The sequence below is a fragment of the Mesoplodon mirus genome (genome assembly GCF_964341445.2).
Source record: "Mesoplodon mirus genome assembly, chromosome: 6".
Taxonomy (NCBI): Eukaryota; Metazoa; Chordata; class Mammalia; order Artiodactyla; family Ziphiidae; genus Mesoplodon; species Mesoplodon mirus.
In genome coordinates this window covers 61972285-61990585 of record NC_138982.1, presented here as the reverse complement: position 1 = coordinate 61990585, position 18301 = coordinate 61972285, and the positions used below count along the sequence as shown (strand labels likewise).

The following is an 18301-nucleotide window of genomic DNA, read 5'->3' as shown; positions in this document are numbered from 1 at the left end:
ACTTCCCAAGCAACAAAAGTGATCCTGCTGCCTTTTGTCAGAACGACCTGTGCATTCCTATCAGACTCTCGGGCTCCAAAAGACATAGCTGCTCTGTCACCAACTTCAAACCACTAAGCCCTCCATGGTTAGAGGGCAGTTCTCTTTTGCATTTTACTAAGACAATGATTTGTGCCCCAAGGTGAAAGATTTCTGATTTGACCTCAAGCCCAAATTTCTGCCTCACATAAAGAGGGATGTTGGAACTTTGTACACCTTAAGAAAAGTTGCTTTAATAGAACAGCTCTTGAAAATGTTTCTGATCCGTTTATTATACAGAATCAAGAATAACACTCTTGGAATACAATTCTCAATGGATCACTAGCATTCCTGCACTTCTTATGAAACTAATCCCTGACAGCAGTTCATTCCACACTATCTGGTTAAAGATGTTTACATGGAAAACAGCCTTGGAATGTAAGATCGCTTCTCCCTTTGCAGCAAATTATAGATGAATTTACTACCAAGAATAACTCTGGAGCAAAAGATAGCACGCGCCTGCCCACTGTAGAAGATTCAGGTTCTCTAAACTCAGGGTTCCTCTCCTGTAACATGACCCACTGCGTGTGCAGGCATTCACCTGCAACTGTCTGCTTTGCCTCTGTGGGACTTGGGTGTCAAGGGGAACTGACACAAATATGAGGATACTCATGGGGCTTGCTGTGCTGGGAGTAATGAAGTCTTTTTTCTCTAACACAGGAGTCTTCTGCCCTCTGTCATTTTAAGATTATTTTAAAAATTCTTTCTCCAAGTGAGAACCACAGTATTTGTATTGTTAGCTGTGCTGGAAATGGCAAGCTAACTTATTAGTAACTAACTTGGAAATAGTCTTACTATTTTGGTGAAAGAGTTTAATTTGCTTTATATAGATGTGTGTATATACATATGCATATATATATACACACATATATATGAATACATACATTTCCGAATTACTAAAGGCAAGGAAATTCTGAGAGGCAGAAGTATAGCTCAATACATTCTTCCCTTTGAGCTTATTCTATTAAGATGATTGCTTCTAAAAGCAACTGGGACTTATATGTTTTAATATGACCAATTTAAAACTAAGAAGATTGGGGCTATTCATGTGTCACATATAGATGTCCTCTCTCAAAACACAGCCTCCAATCTTCAGATTTATTAGGCGTCTACTACGTGCCCTGTGCTATGATACCTTTAATAAGAGAAGAAATAGACATAGCTTGGATGGTCCCAAGCTTGGAAAACACGATATGTAAATCAAACAACTACAGAAAACTTTAGTATACAATAAAGGGATAAATTGAGTAGTACAGAAATTATAATAGAAGTTCAAAGATGAAAGAAACCAGTGTGGGCTTCAGGGTTTGGGAGACATTTGGTGGGCCCTGACAAAAAGAGAGCATTTCAAGAGATAAGTGGTGACAAAACACATGTGTGGGAAACAAAAGGTAAAATCAGAGCTCAAAGAAGACGAATCTACTCCTTTATTTTACAGGCTAAGAAATAGAGACCCGTGCAGGTTCACAGATTTGGCCAAAGTCAGCAACTGACTGCTGTCCAACTCAGAACTAGAGCCCAAGCATTCTGATTCTGAGTTTGGTAGTTTAATGTTATATAATGTGTAATATTAAAAATCCAGTCGGGATTGGACATTAGCGTTTGGCAGAGCCAGAGTACAAAGTCAAATCTGATCTCCTGACCACTGGAACAGGGCTTCTCATATTTTAGTATGCACAACTGTCACCTAGAGATGGGTGTTAAAACGCAGATACTCATTCAGAAAACCTAAGGTGCTGCATTGCTAACGATCTGCAGTTGTGGTTGCTGATGCTCTCTTAGGACCACACTTGGAGCAGCAAGATACTAGAATACATTCCTTAGAGCACTGCCACCCTTCTATAGTCTAGAGAATTAAACCATAGTTCTTAAAATTTGGGATATTAAATGCCCCTTTGGGAATCTGATGAAAGATATAGACCTTCTCCACCAGAAAGATGTGCACACACACAAAATTTTGTATAAAATATCAGGATCTGGGGAACCTCCCCCCTTCTACTCATGAAGCCCAACCAGGATAGATCTGAAGAACTCAGGTAATTAATCTCCAGCTACAAAGTAATTTGGGATTGCAAAACACTTCAACTGCTTTTTCAAGTGATTCTTAAAGTTTCTGTTACTAATGATGGATATGCTTTGCTCTTTGCAGGGAAGAGCCCTTTGCAGGAAGCAGCTCTCTGCAGGAAGCCCCTTTTGTCTTGTCACTTTGGCAAAGCTATATTGTAACTAACCTTTAAACTAGGCGCCCCCATGCTCTACTCACCTCCTGCCCAAGCACACCTTTCAAATCTTTTGATCACACAATGCCTTGCCTAACCTGTTGGTTCTTTCCTTAGATCAAAGAAATAGAAATGAAGACTAAGTGATTAACAGATGACCAGATCTTTTCCCCAGCTTCCCCTTCTGTAATCCCTCAAGCCAACTGTGTGAACAAGACAGCATTTAAAGAAAGATCACAAGGAGTCCACAAGTCTGCATGCAATGGGAGATGGTGATGAATCTGACCCCCTACCTCAATGATTAAATGAGTTTACTCCCCCTTTTGCCCTTTAAAAACTTTCATGGCCGAGCAGAATCTTCCGAGTTGGTTCTAGAACACAAGTCCGCCTTCTCCCCAGGTTGCAGGCCTCCTGAATAAAGCAACCTTTCCATTCCTACCAGCACTTGTCTCTCAAGTATTGACTTTCAAGTGGCGAGCAGCCCAACCTGAGTTCAGTAATGCCCACTTTGGCGCAGCTAAGGAGCCCGCGAGCTGCAACGAAGGAGCCCGCCTGCCTCAACTAAGACCCCACACAACCAAATTAATTAATTAATTTTAAAAAATACCAAAAAAAAAAAACCCCCACTTTGGGCTTCTCTTTTTAGTTTCTACTTCTTTAAAGTAAATGAGTTTAACCGATCTTTGATGTGGGGGTTCTACAAATCAATGCCAGAAAACAATTTCTAAAGAAGAAAGGAGGAGGTGCAATAATGCAAAGGAGACTTTCAGAAAGGAGAGCTCACAGAGCTCTAGGCAAACAGAATAATTCACTGAGCAGTGTATTGTGAAATGTCGTGAAACACAAAAAGCCTGCTAAGGGCCAAACTGGTCTATGTCTCCACTCTGCCCAGAGTTCACCTGGATGGTATGTTTCTTGCTCGTCCCCCATCATGTCATCTCCCTCAATCTATGGATTACTTATAATAATTATTCCGGTAATTTTTTGAATCCCTCCCATTCATTACCAGGTATCATCATGCCAGATGCCCTCACCCTGTAGTCATCTTTAGTGGGCAGATATCCCAAATTTACTGATGAGGAAACAGTCCAAAAGCCATATCACCCAAAGGCATGTGGCTAATTGGAGGTGGAGATGAGATTGAGCCCAGTCCTGTCTGGCTGTGAGCTTTCCATTTTGTACTACTGCATCCTTATTTTTCCCTAAGCCACACTGCCGTGTGTATGCCAGGTTCTTTCTATTACGTGATCTGAAGTTCTTTCTATTACCAACTACATTTATGTTCCCCATACTCTCAATCCCAGACCAAACTCCCACTTCATCTTTAGTCTTTCCTGATCTCTTCACTTTTTTATTGCTACTTATCCCCCTAGGACATAGTATTCCTATGTCCTCTTGTTTTCCATCTTTTTCTCATCTACTCTTTCCTTCTTAAAAAAAAAAAAAGAAAGAAAGAGAGATAAATGAAGGAAGGAAGGAAGGAGTAATCAGTTCCTATAAAACTGAGTTCTTTGAGCCTCATTGTGGAGCAATTAATTTTAGGAGCATAAAGGTTGATTACTTTTACACTAACACTGCTACTTTACTAGAAGTACCAACAGTATAAAATCTGAGGACAAGTATCCTCAACAGGAGCAACCTCAATGAAAATATTCCCTTTGTTTACAGAAAATGCTAAGAGTTATTATAACTTGACTTAATGAAGCAATATTGTAATACATAAAGTATACAACACAGCACTATAATTATATCTTCAAATCCATGGAAATTCCATAATATCATTACACTACAATCAAAACAGTTTCTACCCAGAAAATTGCTTTGTCATGTGTTTCCACATTATATCCAAGTATCTTCTTTAATTTTGAGGCTATAAAGAAAGACATATAAAGAAGTACATTCTGCCCTGGTATTTAAAGTATTGCTGTAAGATTTGAATCTGGAGGTTAGCAAGTGACATTCATGGGCCTGTAGTGTTATATATTAGAGGCTCAACAATTCACACTTTATTTCTAAACCAAGATATAACCCGTTTCTGATTAAATTGTAAAATGCCAGAGCTCCTGAAAATGCCTGAGTAAAAGGTGAAAGTAAAGCCATTTCCTTAAAATCAGATTACCTGATATATAAAAATGTGTAAATGTGTTCCTCCCTTCTTGAAGAGAGGAAAGGAAATAATGGGTTATGATGAAAACATTTTTAAAATATCAAGCTAGGGAATGGGATGAACTGATAAAGTATATGAGTTGTTTTTAACATTCTCACTGAGTTTGGGGATTGGTAAAGAAACATTTAAAAATTACTTTTCAATAATATTTGAGAGGATAAAAGACAATTTGATCATGTCTGTCCCTTACGGTGCTAACTTTCAGCTCTTCCACTCTCTTGCCCCTTAGTCATAAAAAAGGCATTAAGGGAAGCTGTCATTGATCTTTGTACTCATGTTGCTGTCAAAATAACCCTGTGTAATAGCAATTAGTTAATGTGAAAAAAGTGATTTGAAAATGAAAAGTGATGCCTAAAAACTAAGTAAGTAATTCTATTAAGTACCCTCAGAGTAAGCTAGAATGAGGCCACTCTTTTATCATTTGCCAACAGATGAAAGCTATAGCAGGGTAGAAAATTGGGCCATTTCTAACTAGGAATTCTTATTATCATTTTTCGGGCTTTTACTTTATGAGTCACATGACTTAGGAAAACTCCCTACCTTGAACTTTCTTTGATGCCCTCTTGTTTGAGTTTATTTTCAGTTGCATTTCTTATTTTGAAGTTGGAGTCCCATTCTCTGAGACCACCACAGGGCTCTCTACATTCTGAGCAGCTGCCATTTCAAAGAGGAAAGATAAGAAAGAATAATTCTATCTATTCCATTTTTAAAAATCAAAATACATCTAACTCAGCACTGGTAGGTACATTAAAAATAATAATGCAATTCATTTAATGAATTTTCAGAATACTGATTAGACCTAGGTTCACAATACAATGGATCTTACCCTTCCACCACACTGTGGAACGAGCTGCAGGAAAAGATCTTTTACTTCAAACTGAGGCCAGTGGCTCACAGCTGATTTCAACTGCTTTAGACCCAGTGACGGCACTGGCAGGAACGGCAGAGTGTTCCAGCTGACTCAGTGGTGCACCATTTTTGTCTGCAGGACTGATTTAGATGCAGGGAAGTGGAAAAACACACCAGCAAGACACTAAATCTGGCTTCTCTTCCAAACTTAGTCCCATCAATTATGAAGGCTCCCGAAGGAAACGACCTGCTGCCTGGATTCTAAATTCCCTGGCACAGTTCCATTAATTAGCTCAGCAATTAGTGATTTTATCAGTTCAAACTCATAGCCGTGGTCAAACAAAGGGGGCGAAACACCTTTCAACATAATAGAAAGTCAATCATTTTTATTATTGGCAATTTAGTATTCACTCTTTCCGGAGCTGTACTTCCAGTCTCTGGTTTCCAAGGTTTCCAATGATATTGTCTATATGAAAAGGCAATTCTTTGGGACCAAAAAAAAGAGAAACTTCTTTGAGGTTGATGACATTTATGTCTTGCCACTACTGCCCAAAATCACTGTGCTTACTTTTCAAGTATTTCAGAAGGTAATTATTTTTCCATTAACATACAACACAGAATCACTCAGACGCAATGAAAACATTTTCTCCTCCAAAGTTTTAAATAAGTATGAACCTTACCTTAAAGCAGTTAAGCTAATATTCACATGTCTGAAACTGAGTTTTTCTTTTGACATTTCAATTTTACAGATATTTTATCATTAGCTTCAGTGAAACATTATCACCAAACTTGCCATGTATTAGTTTCTTTCCTCAATTGTACATTCCCTCCTCACACTGAGAAGGAAATCACTACAAATATTTCTTGAGGAGGTCTAAATATCAATTCATGTTGCTGGGGTAAAAAGAGTATCACATGAATGCAGCCATTGTTTGCTTGCTCCTGACACAGTAAGTCTTGCAGACCAAGAAGCATAATTACTACTAAGCCCACTGTCCTCTACTTGACTCCAGCCTGCCTTCTTCCTTTTCCTGCCTCCTCATTTCAGCCTCCTTCCATTCTCCTCATAGGGAAATAATTGACCTGCAAGCAAACCAAAAACAAAAAAGTTGTATTTAAGCTTCGAATCCCAGTGACTAAATCTGGGAAAAGGCAGTCATGCACTGCTTAGGACGGAAGCCAGTCCCCTTTCAGAGGTACCTGAGTTTCAAATCTAAAACTTGAAAGAAGACAAAGTCTTATATAGATACTTCACCTTTCCATATTCTCTACTTTCTCCTTTTTGAGTTATCTTCTCTTCTACTGCATTTCTTCAACAGCCATTCATAGAATATTACACTATACACTATCGGTAAATATATTTTTCTCACCCTGACCATTTTCTTTTTACCATAAATAACTCCCATTAAAAGAAAAAGTCTACCAATATTTGCAAGATTTCTTTTGGTTTCTCTTTTCTTCTGAAATATTTTTAATAATGTTTATTCAATGTCTTAGTCCAGGCTGCTGTAACAAAATATAGAGACCTAGTGATTTAAACAACAAACATTTATCTCCCACAGTTCTGGAGACTGGGAAGTCCAAGACCAAGGTGCTGACAGATTTGGTGTCTGGTCAGGGTCTACTTCTTAGTTCACAGATGCCCTGCTTCTCACTGTGCCCTCATGTGGGGAAGAAGTGAGAGAGCTCTCTGGGGGTCTCTTCCTGTTCACAAAACCTACACTTTCATGACTTAATCACCTCCCAAAGGCACCATTATAAGGGGGTAGGTGGGGGGCTTAGGACTTCAACATATGAATTTGCGGGGGGAGAAGGACACAAAAATCCAGTCCATACACTCTGCCCCTGCCCCTCTCCCCAAATTCATGTCCTTCTCACATGTAAAATACATCTCAACAGTCCTAGAAGTCTTAACTCATTCCAACAACAACTCTAAAGTCTAAGTTCAAATCTCATCCAGATAGCTAAATCAGACATGGGTAATACTCAGGATACAAGCCATCCTGAGGTAAATTGCTCTCCAAGCTGTGAACTTGTGAAACCAAACAAGTTACACGTTTCCAAAATAAAATGATAGAACAGGCATGTGAGAGGCATTCCCATTCCAAAAAGAAGAAAGAACAAAGAGGTGATAGGTCTCAAGTAAATATAAAAACTAACGGGGAAACTCCATTAAACTTTATGGCTCAGAAATAGCCCATTGGTCTTATAATCTGCCTTCCAAATGTACTGGGATAGCAACGTCACCCCCAAAGGTACTGCCCACGCTGTGGCAATGGCCCCACCTATGCTGCAGCCCTCTGAAGTGGCCCCACTCGTGTCAGGGCTCCATTGGCTGCAGCCCACACCACAGGTCTCTGCAGGGCTGCCCCCAACCGAGGCACTAGGCTGGGGCACGCTAGCCCACCTGAACCACAGAGGCAGCCTCACTCACCCTTTGAAACCACTCTGCAATATCTCAGAAGAAAAGATTCAGGAACTTGAAGACATAGAAATAGAATCCAACTCAACTAAAGCATAGTGGTTTAAAAAAACAACCAGCTGAATAAAAATGAAAAAGCCTCCATAACTAGCAGGGCAATATCAAGCATCTTACAGAAAAAAAAAAAAGAGGGGGAGACAAAAAACTTCAGAAAAAAATAGCAATAGAAAAATTTTCAAATTTAATGAAAATCCAAGAATCACAATGAATTCCAGTCAGCATAAACACACACACACACACACACACACACACTCCAAGAAAACTAAGGCACATCACAATCAGACTGCTTAAAATCAGTGAGAAAGGGAAAGTTGTACGAAACATTATACTACGTGTTATAAAGGACACTAAGAGAATAAAGGACATATTTCCTGCCCTAAGAATAATGTTTTAATTTTCAATTTATGTATAAATGTGATTTGTAAGTGAGCCATCCAAATTTGGGACATCTGGGATTGGGAGGGTTATGACAGACAGAACTAAGATTCTGATGTGGATACAGAAATTTGTAGGAACCCAGCAGCAAAGCCAAAATAGAGAAGTTTGCAAATTACACAAGGAAGTGTCCATCTGAATTAGATGGTTGAAGAGACAAATATGAAGCTTGGCAAAGGGAAGGGAAGTATCAGAACAATACTGGTAAGAAAGACTCTTCTTTTTTGGCAGATCAGGAGTATCTCAGAATAAAGAATCCTAGAAGTAGTCAACATTGAGAAAGTAAGCCGGGGAGAGTCTGAGCATTGGGCCCAGGAGGGCATCTGTCAACTGCAAATAGAACATTCCCAACCTGGGAACAGAAGTCTTTGTGAGATATTCTAAAACAGCTCATCATTCCACATTTCAGACCTCAAGTCCTGAAGATTCCTGTTTCAAAATGTTGCTTGTTTCTCTCCTTGCTTTACCATTTCCATTTTCTCATGATCCCAACTAGCCAATCTGATTGCAGTTTCTTTCTTTGCCCCCCAATCTATGCTGGACAGAACTACTAAATAAAATTTTCCTAAATGCTGTCTACATCAGGTCTGCCCAAATTTCCTCAAAAACCTTAAATGCTTCACTGTTTCATTTTTTCTGTTAAATGTGAACTTGGCCTGATTGCCAAGATCTTCCAACAGACATCCTTATTAGACCTAGGCACTGTTATGTCCTAATACTCCATCTCTGATCTATTCATGTCCACCTCACCCTCCATTATTGTGCCTACTTGCCTACCTTTATTTATGTTCACCATGCTCTCTTTTTTCCCCTCTACCCATCCATCCTTCAAATACCACCACTCACCCTTGAAGCTCTTCTTCATGTCTTTTCCTGCTTAAGAATTACAACAGGAGTCAAAATCTTGTTTATATGATTTAGTAGTTAATTTTCAGTACCATTGTACAATGTTCGAATACATGCTTTTATATGTCTTTAATTCTTACTTACCTATTAAGTTTTTTGAGTTAAGCCTATAATTTATCTTTCTTCCACTGCCTCCAATACCTAAGACAGTTTTAAAGCACATAAAATATAAATAATTGTTGACTGATTTAAATAAGTGGACTAAAGTAAATATATTCTTTCAGCTATTCTTCCAAAGACTATTCGCCTGATTATGAGTTTTAATTCAAAGAGCTAAGACATATATAATCCAAATTAGATAACAAAGATCCCTAATTTTTTAATATATATAAAACTTTTCTATAGCCAATTCCTAATTGCCATGGTTTAGAGGCTAAACTCCAAAGGTGGATTCCTTAGGTCATAAGCATGAATATCTACTGCTGATACTAAACTAAGTTCGCATATTCTTTTGTCAGTAGGTAAAAGAACTACAAATCAGAATGATATGTTGGAGATATGATGAGCAATGAATTCACATTGACCTAGAGAAAAATTCTTGTCCTGCAACTTAACAGACAAGAGCTCATCAGCAGATTACTTCACCAGTAGCGTTGGTTTTTGAGAGGTTTAAATGAAATTGTGACAGTCTAGAGTGAGAGCTTTTCATTCTCTCCCTGAGTGTGAAGAGAGTATTTAGACACTACTCATATTCAGACAAATGATCTCAATTTTAAAACCTTGTTACATCCCCAACCTTTTCAAAAACAGAATTCTATTAGCTTTTCTCTTTATTTATTCATATTAATTTAAGGTCATGGAACTCAAACTAAACTTCAGGGAACTTACTACAAGCAGATTTCAAGAACTATAACTTTACTACTGCGGTCTTTTTAGTCTTTAGTTTATGTATTAAAATATCATGCTTGTTTGGAAGCAGCTGTAATACCTCCCTCACTTTCAAGGACTCTCTTCACTTTCTAGTACTTTCTTGTTTCCAAGTTATGAAAACATAACACATAATTTTGTGTCTGTCACACATAGTGGATGACCAAAAACTTTTATCTTTTGGTTTTCCCACAATTTATATCATGCCAGAATTACAGGATAGGTAGAAAGTACCAATGACATGGTATGATTTACATTGAAGAAAAAAGTACAGAACCTATAGCTCATCATGTGGGATATTATTATTGTAGGTCATGCATTAAGGAATTAGTTCCAAACTCCTAAAACTCAAAAAGGGGAAAACTACCATAAAAACCAACAGTTGGGTCCATTCTGACTATCTCTTCTTCAGAGAACATTAGGAATATGCCTACAATATAACAATGAGATTGACAGTTTCCATTCCAATCATCACTGGAATGTAGCATTATTTAATGTAGCAGTTTAGAAGTGAGAAAAATACCATAGTCCTTAGTGTCCAGACCAAAGGAGGTATCAGAGCAGAAAAGGCACATTTGGATCTTGAACCATCAGATGCAAATTTTGTAAAAAATTAGGCATATTGTGAAACTAATAAACTCATTGTTGACTAGGTTTTAAGAAAGTCCTGGCCTTCCATAGATGTTGTTTTATAACATAATCCTATCACACAGAAAACCGCCACTCAAGTGCTCTAGATCAGAGCAACTCAGTCATTATATCAAAAAAGAGAAAAAAGAAAAGAAAACTGAGAAGAGTCCATTCTGAAAGCAGTCAAACTAATACACTTCCCATGAGAATATAAAGAAAGCAAGGGAGTGTTTTGAGGGTACCTGTTAAATTCTTTTATTAAGTAGACCCAAATGTGACTAAACAAAATTAGTTCGGATCAGAGTTGGGGTGAAGTTAAATGGATTCTGTGACAATTTTCTCCCGTCTTGAGATTTCTTGACTGCACAGTGCGCCTGAATTAATTGTATGAGGCATAAATTTTAGAAGGAAAAAAAAGAAAGAAGTATTCCTGCTAGTGTGCAGGGGATATCAAAGTCCAGGTCAAAACCTCCAGGGAATCAGTTATTAGTTTCTAGACTTGAACACTGTGTGTGGAAACATTTTCATTAAGAATGTAAATGTAGAAGTCTAAGGTGACTGTTTCTTTCATTGTTGTTTAAATTCAGTACCTTGTGTGACCCAGTCTCCACAATGAAGTTTGTGCCCTAATGTATAGCAACATTTGTGATGTCCAGAGCATGGCTCTGCCCAGTTAATGGTCACGGTTGCTTCTTCATCTTTACATGCACCAGCAGGATGCTCAAAAAGGGAAATCAAGGCCGTTGTGAAAGCAATTACTTGAACCTTGAGAGAGACATTACAAGAAAAACAAACATGGGTAGGTAACTGTTGCAAGAAGATTCTATGTTCTTTATGATTAATAAGGAACAGGTATTGAATTAACAGGCATTTCTTTAATATTATTTAAAGGTTGCAGGCAGTTATATTGAAAGACATGACACTACAAGGTTGCTAATGCAATTACCAAGGGCATTTATTTGTTTGCTTTTATGATCTGTCATTAAAAACAGTAAAGATGAAAGGCTTACATAACTATGAGTGGAAATTGTTCAAATTAGACTATTTCAGCATTCACAGGCATATTCTACTGTCATTCAGTAAGAAGTCATTTTTCAGAGGTTGGGTGGAATTTGATGGGAAGACAGAAATCATTGTATGCAGTGTCTGGGGTTCAGTGCTGCTCTCTCTAATGCACCTATTCCTTTGTCACATGAGACAGGAAATAAGCATTTCCCAGGAGCTTGCTACTGAGAAGCCTGAAATCTTATAAATGAAAATGTGAACAATTTGAAAGAATTATGAGATAACTTTAGACACAATATTAAATGTTTATTAATAGTGGGGTCTATGGGGATTCCCTGGTGGCGCAGTGGTTGAGAGTCCGCCTGCCAATGCAGGGGACAAGGGTTCGTGCCCGGGTCTGGGAAGATCCCACATGCCGCAGAGTGGCTGGGCCCGTGAGTCATGGCCGCTGAGCCAGCGCGTCCGAAGCCTGTGCTCCGCAATGGAAGAGGCCACAGCAGTGAGAAGCCCCGTACCGCAAAAAAAAAAAAAAAAAAATGGGGTCTAATAGATTAAGCATCCTATGGTGAAAAAGTTAGCAAATACTTTTTTCTAAATAAGGAAAATGAGATTATACACAGGCAAGAAACCCAAAGGGCAGATTGGTTTTCATATGCAAGGAGAGGAATTATGACCTAATCCATCTTTTTCATGTCCAAGGTGTGTGGCCTTGTAATCTATAAAGTAGCTCAATTAGGGGGTCACATTCATTGTACTCTATTTCTATTTTGAGCTAAGCTTTGATGATTAAATCCATAGTGTTCAACCTTATCCTTCCCTCACTTACCTTTCCGGTTATGTCCCCAAGAGAAAGAATTGACTCATTGGCATCAAAAGGGTCGTACGAGGGCTGCCGGCGGCGGCGGTGGTGGCGGTACGAGGCGCGCGCTACGGATCCCGGTTGCGAGGAGGAGGGATCTGTGGCGCGCGGAGGGGAAATGGCTGCTGAAAACAAGCCGGAAGATGATCATGGGAACAGCAATAGTAGTCATGTAAAAATCTTTTTACCGAAAAAGCTGCTTGAATGTCTGCCTAAATGTTCAAGTTTACCCAAAGAGAGGCACCGTTGGAACACTAATGAGAGATCATGATGCAGCCGTCCTTTTGGATTTCTTTTTAATAATGTGTGACCCTTCACCTTTGATCCCCTGACCTGCATTACCTTGGTAACCATTTCTTTTCTTTCTTTTTTTTTTTTTTTTTTTTGCGGTATTTGATTTCCTCAAATAGAGATACCCCTTTGAGCGATAAATTTGCAAAATGCTGTCTTCATTTTCTGTATTAAAATTCACTTCAGTTTAAAAAAAAAAAAGGGTCGTATCAATAATCAATGCAAATTGGTGTTCCTTTCAGGCCTTGGAGTTTATATTGACAAGGAAATTCTTCTTTGGACAGCAGATCATAGAAACAAATCTCTTTTATTGTAAAAGCCACTGCTATCTAAAGTAGCAAAGTAGAAAATCAGAAAATATTTCTGATGGATTTAGTGAAAACAATATGAAAAGCAGACATGCAAATCTTAGCACCAAATCAGACATTTGCACCTGAGGGTCCTTAATGTATTACAGAAGTATAGCATGGTAGCACAAATGTGCTTTATTCTAACCAAGTATTCTAGGCAAGATAAAACCTTTCCCATTTGAACACACTTTCTTCCCTATCCCTACTTTACAGACCCCCAACTTCTTCCACCCATGGGAGACTAGGCAACTAATCACAGGAAAGACAAGGACATAGAGGGCTACAGCATCACACAACCATACAGAAACTTTAAAAACCATGTTTTATGAGGCAAGCAGAGGCTTTCACAGAAATAAATTACTAAAAATTCTGTAAGTAGCCTTCCTAAGTCAAATAAAATCCTAAAAACTATTTAAGAAAGGGTAAATACATTTGTAAATAAAATTGACAAAACTTTAGCTAGACTAACCCCCCCAAAAGAGAGAGAAGATAAACATTACTAAATCCAGAAATAAAAGAGCAGATATTACCATCAACCTTACAGAAATTAAGAAAAGGATTATAAGAGAATACCATGACCAACTGTAAGCCAACAAATTAGATAACTGAAATGAAATGTACAAATGCCTAGAAACACAAAATTACCTAAACTAACTCAAGAAGAAATAGAAAATCTCAGCAGACATATAATAAATAGAAAGATTGAATTTGTAATCAAAAAAATTTCCCACAAAGAAAATCCCAGGCCTGGATGACTTTTCATTAATAAGTTCTATCAAACATTTAAAGAATTAAACCCAATCTTTCTAAAACTCTTCCAAAAACTAGAAATGGAGGGAACACTTTCCAAATCATTTTATGAGGCCAGTATTTCCTAATACCAAAACCACACGAAGATATCACAAGAAAAGAAAACTGCAGACCAATATTCCTAATGAATATAGATGTAAAAATCTTCAGCTAAATAGTATCAAAGAGAATCTAGCAACATATAAAAAAGATTACACACCGTGACCAAGTAATATTTATACAAGTGTAGGGAAACAAAATTTGCCACCTCAAAATGTGTCTCTTTGGCATGAGGATTAATTTAGGTTGATTATTTTTAAGAAACAGAAGACTCAGGAAGTTTTTCTTTTTACCTCCCCCCAGCTGCCTGAAGAATTTGGATAAAGGGCCTGTTCCTAGAATAGAGCTATCACCAGAGATATCTGCAAAGACCATGGGCTAGATGTGATGGCAGAAGCTCAGGGTCTAGAGTCCACTCTGAGTCCCAGCATCTCTGTATGGCCCAGCAAATATTTGTATACCATATATTTGCTTTTCCATCCTCATGTAAATTGCCTTCATCCCCTTTGAAATCCCAAACCACCATCCCAACACCCTCTTTTGTCTTTGTTAAAGATGATATTTAAGGTGAAGTCTTTGGACACTTTGGTGAGTTACTCAGTTTTCCTGGGTCCCTTCCATATATACATATTATTAGACTTTTGTTTGATTTCCCTTGTTAATCTGTCTCATTTCAATTTAATTATTGGACCAACCTAGAAGGGTAGAGGAAAATTTCTTCCTCCCAACACCAGGAATACCAGGTTAGTTTAACACATACAAATATCAACTAATGTAATACACCATATTAATAGAATAAAGGAAAAAGGTGGTATGATCATCTTAATAAATACAAAAAAGCATTTAACAAAACCCAATGCATTTTCATGATAAGAATATTCAACAAATTAGGAATAGAAAGAAACTTGATAAAGAGCATGTACAAAACAAAACAAAACAAAAACACAACCTACAGCTGATATCATACTTAATGGTGAAAAATCGATTGTACTCTCCCTAAGATCAGAAATAAGACGAGGCTGTTCACTCTCACCACTTCTATTCAACACTGTGCTGGAGTTGCTAGCCAGGGAAATTAGGCAAGAAAAGTAAATAAAAGGCATCCAGATTGGAAAGGAAGAAGTTAAACTAACTCTATTCGTAGATGACACGATCTTATATACAGAAAATCTTAGGGAATCAACAACAACAACAAAACCAATTAGAACCAATAAGTGAGTTCAGCAAAGTTGTAGAATATAAGATTACTTTTTAAAAACTATTTATATTCACTAGCAATGAACAATCTTGAAAATGAAATATCAAAGGCAGTGTAAGAGAAAGAAAAGACAAAGCACAAACTGGGATACAATATTTGTAAATTATCCATCATATAATTGCATATAACCAGAATATATAAAGAACTCTCAAAACTCAATAATAACAAAATAAACTCAATAAAAAATGGGCAAAGGATTTGAATAGACACTTCACCGAAAAGGATAAATAGTTAGCAAATCAGCACATGGAAATATACTCAACATTATTAGTCATTAGGTGATTCAAACTATCAAACAAACAATTAACAAACTATTAAAAAAATCATAAGACAGAAATATGTACATGAGTGGATATTTGATGATATTAAGGAATTATTGCTATTGATATTAAATGTGATATGGTATTATGTTTATGCTAAAAAGAGAGACTTTTTTCAAAATACTGAAATATTTACAGATTAGATGACTGGATGTTTTGGATTTCAATAGAGGGGAGATGTAGGTGAAACAAGATTGGCTGTGAATTGTAAATGGCTAAGGGTGGATATTGGTTCTTAATGGGATTATCCCTGCTTGTGTGTAAGCTTAAATTTTTCATAGTAAAATTTACCATCTGCTTAATGTAAAATACTAAGAATATGGATTCTTTAAGCTGCATTCTTCCCTCACAAATTGACTTTCCTTTCAATATGTTATCTTTCTCATAGGTCTAGTTATATGAGGGTATTTGGACTGAATGGGCCCTACCCATCAAAATTAAGAAACTGACTAGTACAGTGGTCAACATCAGATAAGCAGTTCCCTGAAATTGCACTGAGCTGTGCTATGCACTGATATAGCCTCTCAGCTCTGCATACAGATCCAAGACTCTGCTAAAAACTACAGTCATAAAGGTCTTATCAGCTAGTAATGCAGCATGGCCTCACTGGGGACAGAGCCAACAATCTGAGTCACTATCAGTCTTGTTATTTAAAGGCACACACAGAACAGGCTGTGAATTGGATTTACTTGCATTCCCTCCAGGTGAGATGAGAGGTACAAAAGAGTAATTCAGCTCTCTGTCACTGCTAGTGTTATACTTGCTATTGATCAGGAGCCCTGTCCTATCATTTCCCCCCTTTTACAAGCAATAAATTTATTTATAAAGACTCTGTACCTTGTTTTCATTTTCCAGAGAAGCCATACTTGTCAGCCACAGGTGTTTAAGCTTGTTGGCATCTGAAATGATGGGAAGCATTTCTTGCAGCTTTAAATTCTCTCCCCAGATTCCTACTAAACCTTCCTTCCTGATGATCAGATAACGACTTGAACTTGTTAAGAAAATTACTTTTTGAATGGTGTCCTTGCATTTCACCGGGAGGAATTCAAGGTCTTTCCACTGGGGAACCACCATTGCCTTTGCTTGTTCATCTTTCTCATAAAGTGTTAACAGCATAAATGAAGTCAGCTTGTCCCAATTAATACAGCCATCTTGGGCCACATCCACTTTATCAAAGAGCTCTCCATATTCTTCCTTTGTGCCCCAACCAACAATCTCTGTCATCCTCTGCACAAATTCTTCTCTGGACATACAAATGGTTGACTTGGCTCTGAGGGCTAGAAACAGGAAAAAAAACAAGACATCAGTGAAAACATCCTAAATACCAGAGCACTGTGCTACCCCCAAAGGTGGATCTAATCAGCGATTCTTCCAAGATGCAAAGAAAAACACCTACTTTATAATGGTGCTATACTTAAATGAATTGGGGCTGCAGAGCAAATAACTGACAGACCTACAAGCTGACATCCTCAATCACAGATGTCCTTATAACTGGCAGAGGGAGATAGGAGAGTCAGAGGTTTGATATGATGATGAGTGCAGAGGTCAGAGTGATGCAGGGCTATGAACCAAGGACTTCAGGTGACCTCTAGAAGCTGGACAAGTTAAGGAAAGAGATTATCCCCTAGAGGCTCCAGAAGGAAGACAATCTTGACAACACATTGATTTTAGCCCTGTAAAACCCATTTTGGAATTCTGAGCTGTAGAACTGTAAAATGATACATTTGTGAGGTTTATGCTACTAAGTTTGTGGTAATTTGTTATAGCATCAATAGGAAACAAATACAGTGGTTTAGAGAAAATGGGTGAATCCCTGAAGAGAGTTTAGCATAGCCAGTAAAATGATATCACAGTGACACTTTAATCCAAGGGCAAGAAGTCACCTCTATGAACACACCATTACAAAGACAGTGAAACCTTATAAGTTGATTTTCATTATTCGTGGTAGTTATGTTCTATAAAGCCTTTGCAAACACTAAATTAGCAGATACTGAACCATGGCTTTTATGGGAAATACAACATTAGGTTTCTGTGAGCCTCTGGTCACAATATTTTCATCGTCAATTCTTAATTTTGTTTTATGTCTGTTTCCACTGAAAGACATTTTAATATATATTGTTAATTCATTAACCGTGAATTCATGGCCAACATTACTATAAGTCAAGACTGAGTGAAGCTTATCTAACACACGTATTTTCTCCATAAGGCACAGCACAACCTTCTTGCACTTAGACAGAACTTTACACTACACTTGGGGAGCCATTTTAAACAGTGAAATCGCCAAAAAAAGCACAAAATGTAAAAACCTGGCACCAAGTGGAGCACAAATAGGACACTTGTTTATGGTACGAGAGCTGGAATAAGAAGGCAGGGTGTCACTGAGTTCGACCTCAGCACTGAACCGGCACACTGGAAGACTGCAACTTTTTGCCACTCTGTACATGTGTGTGAATGACCATGAAGGTGCCTTGAGTATTGACTTGGGGGTTACAAATAAGTTTTAGCAAGTAGGCAAGTTCACAAATACAGAATCCATGAATAATGAGAAGCATCTGTATTTCAAATAAGTATATAGCTTAATATTGATAGGCTGTTTAGTTCGGTGAGCTTCATGATGAGAGAATCTGTTTTTCTACTACCTCAGAGCCAAAGAGTCAGAATTGATGGTAAACACAGGGAGGCAGCATATTGTAGAGCAGGTCAAACAACTGTAGATTTAATTCTGGTTCCATCAGA

The 18301-nt window shown here is 37.8% G+C and overlaps 1 protein-coding gene across 1 annotated transcript in view; it reads right to left on the bottom strand.

Annotated features, from left to right (window-relative positions):
* Window positions 1-18301, bottom strand: part of WDR49 (WD repeat domain 49) — a gene marked incomplete at both ends in the record, with an annotated part of 137014 nt that overhangs the window by 94011 nt on the left and 24702 nt on the right. The window contains 5 exon segments of the mRNA XM_082624325.1: window positions 11224-11398; window positions 12465-12527; window positions 13004-13117; window positions 16403-16824; window positions 16827-16842. Coding sequence (XP_082480451.1) covers window positions 11224-11398; window positions 12465-12527; window positions 13004-13117; window positions 16403-16824; window positions 16827-16842 — 790 coding nt within the window.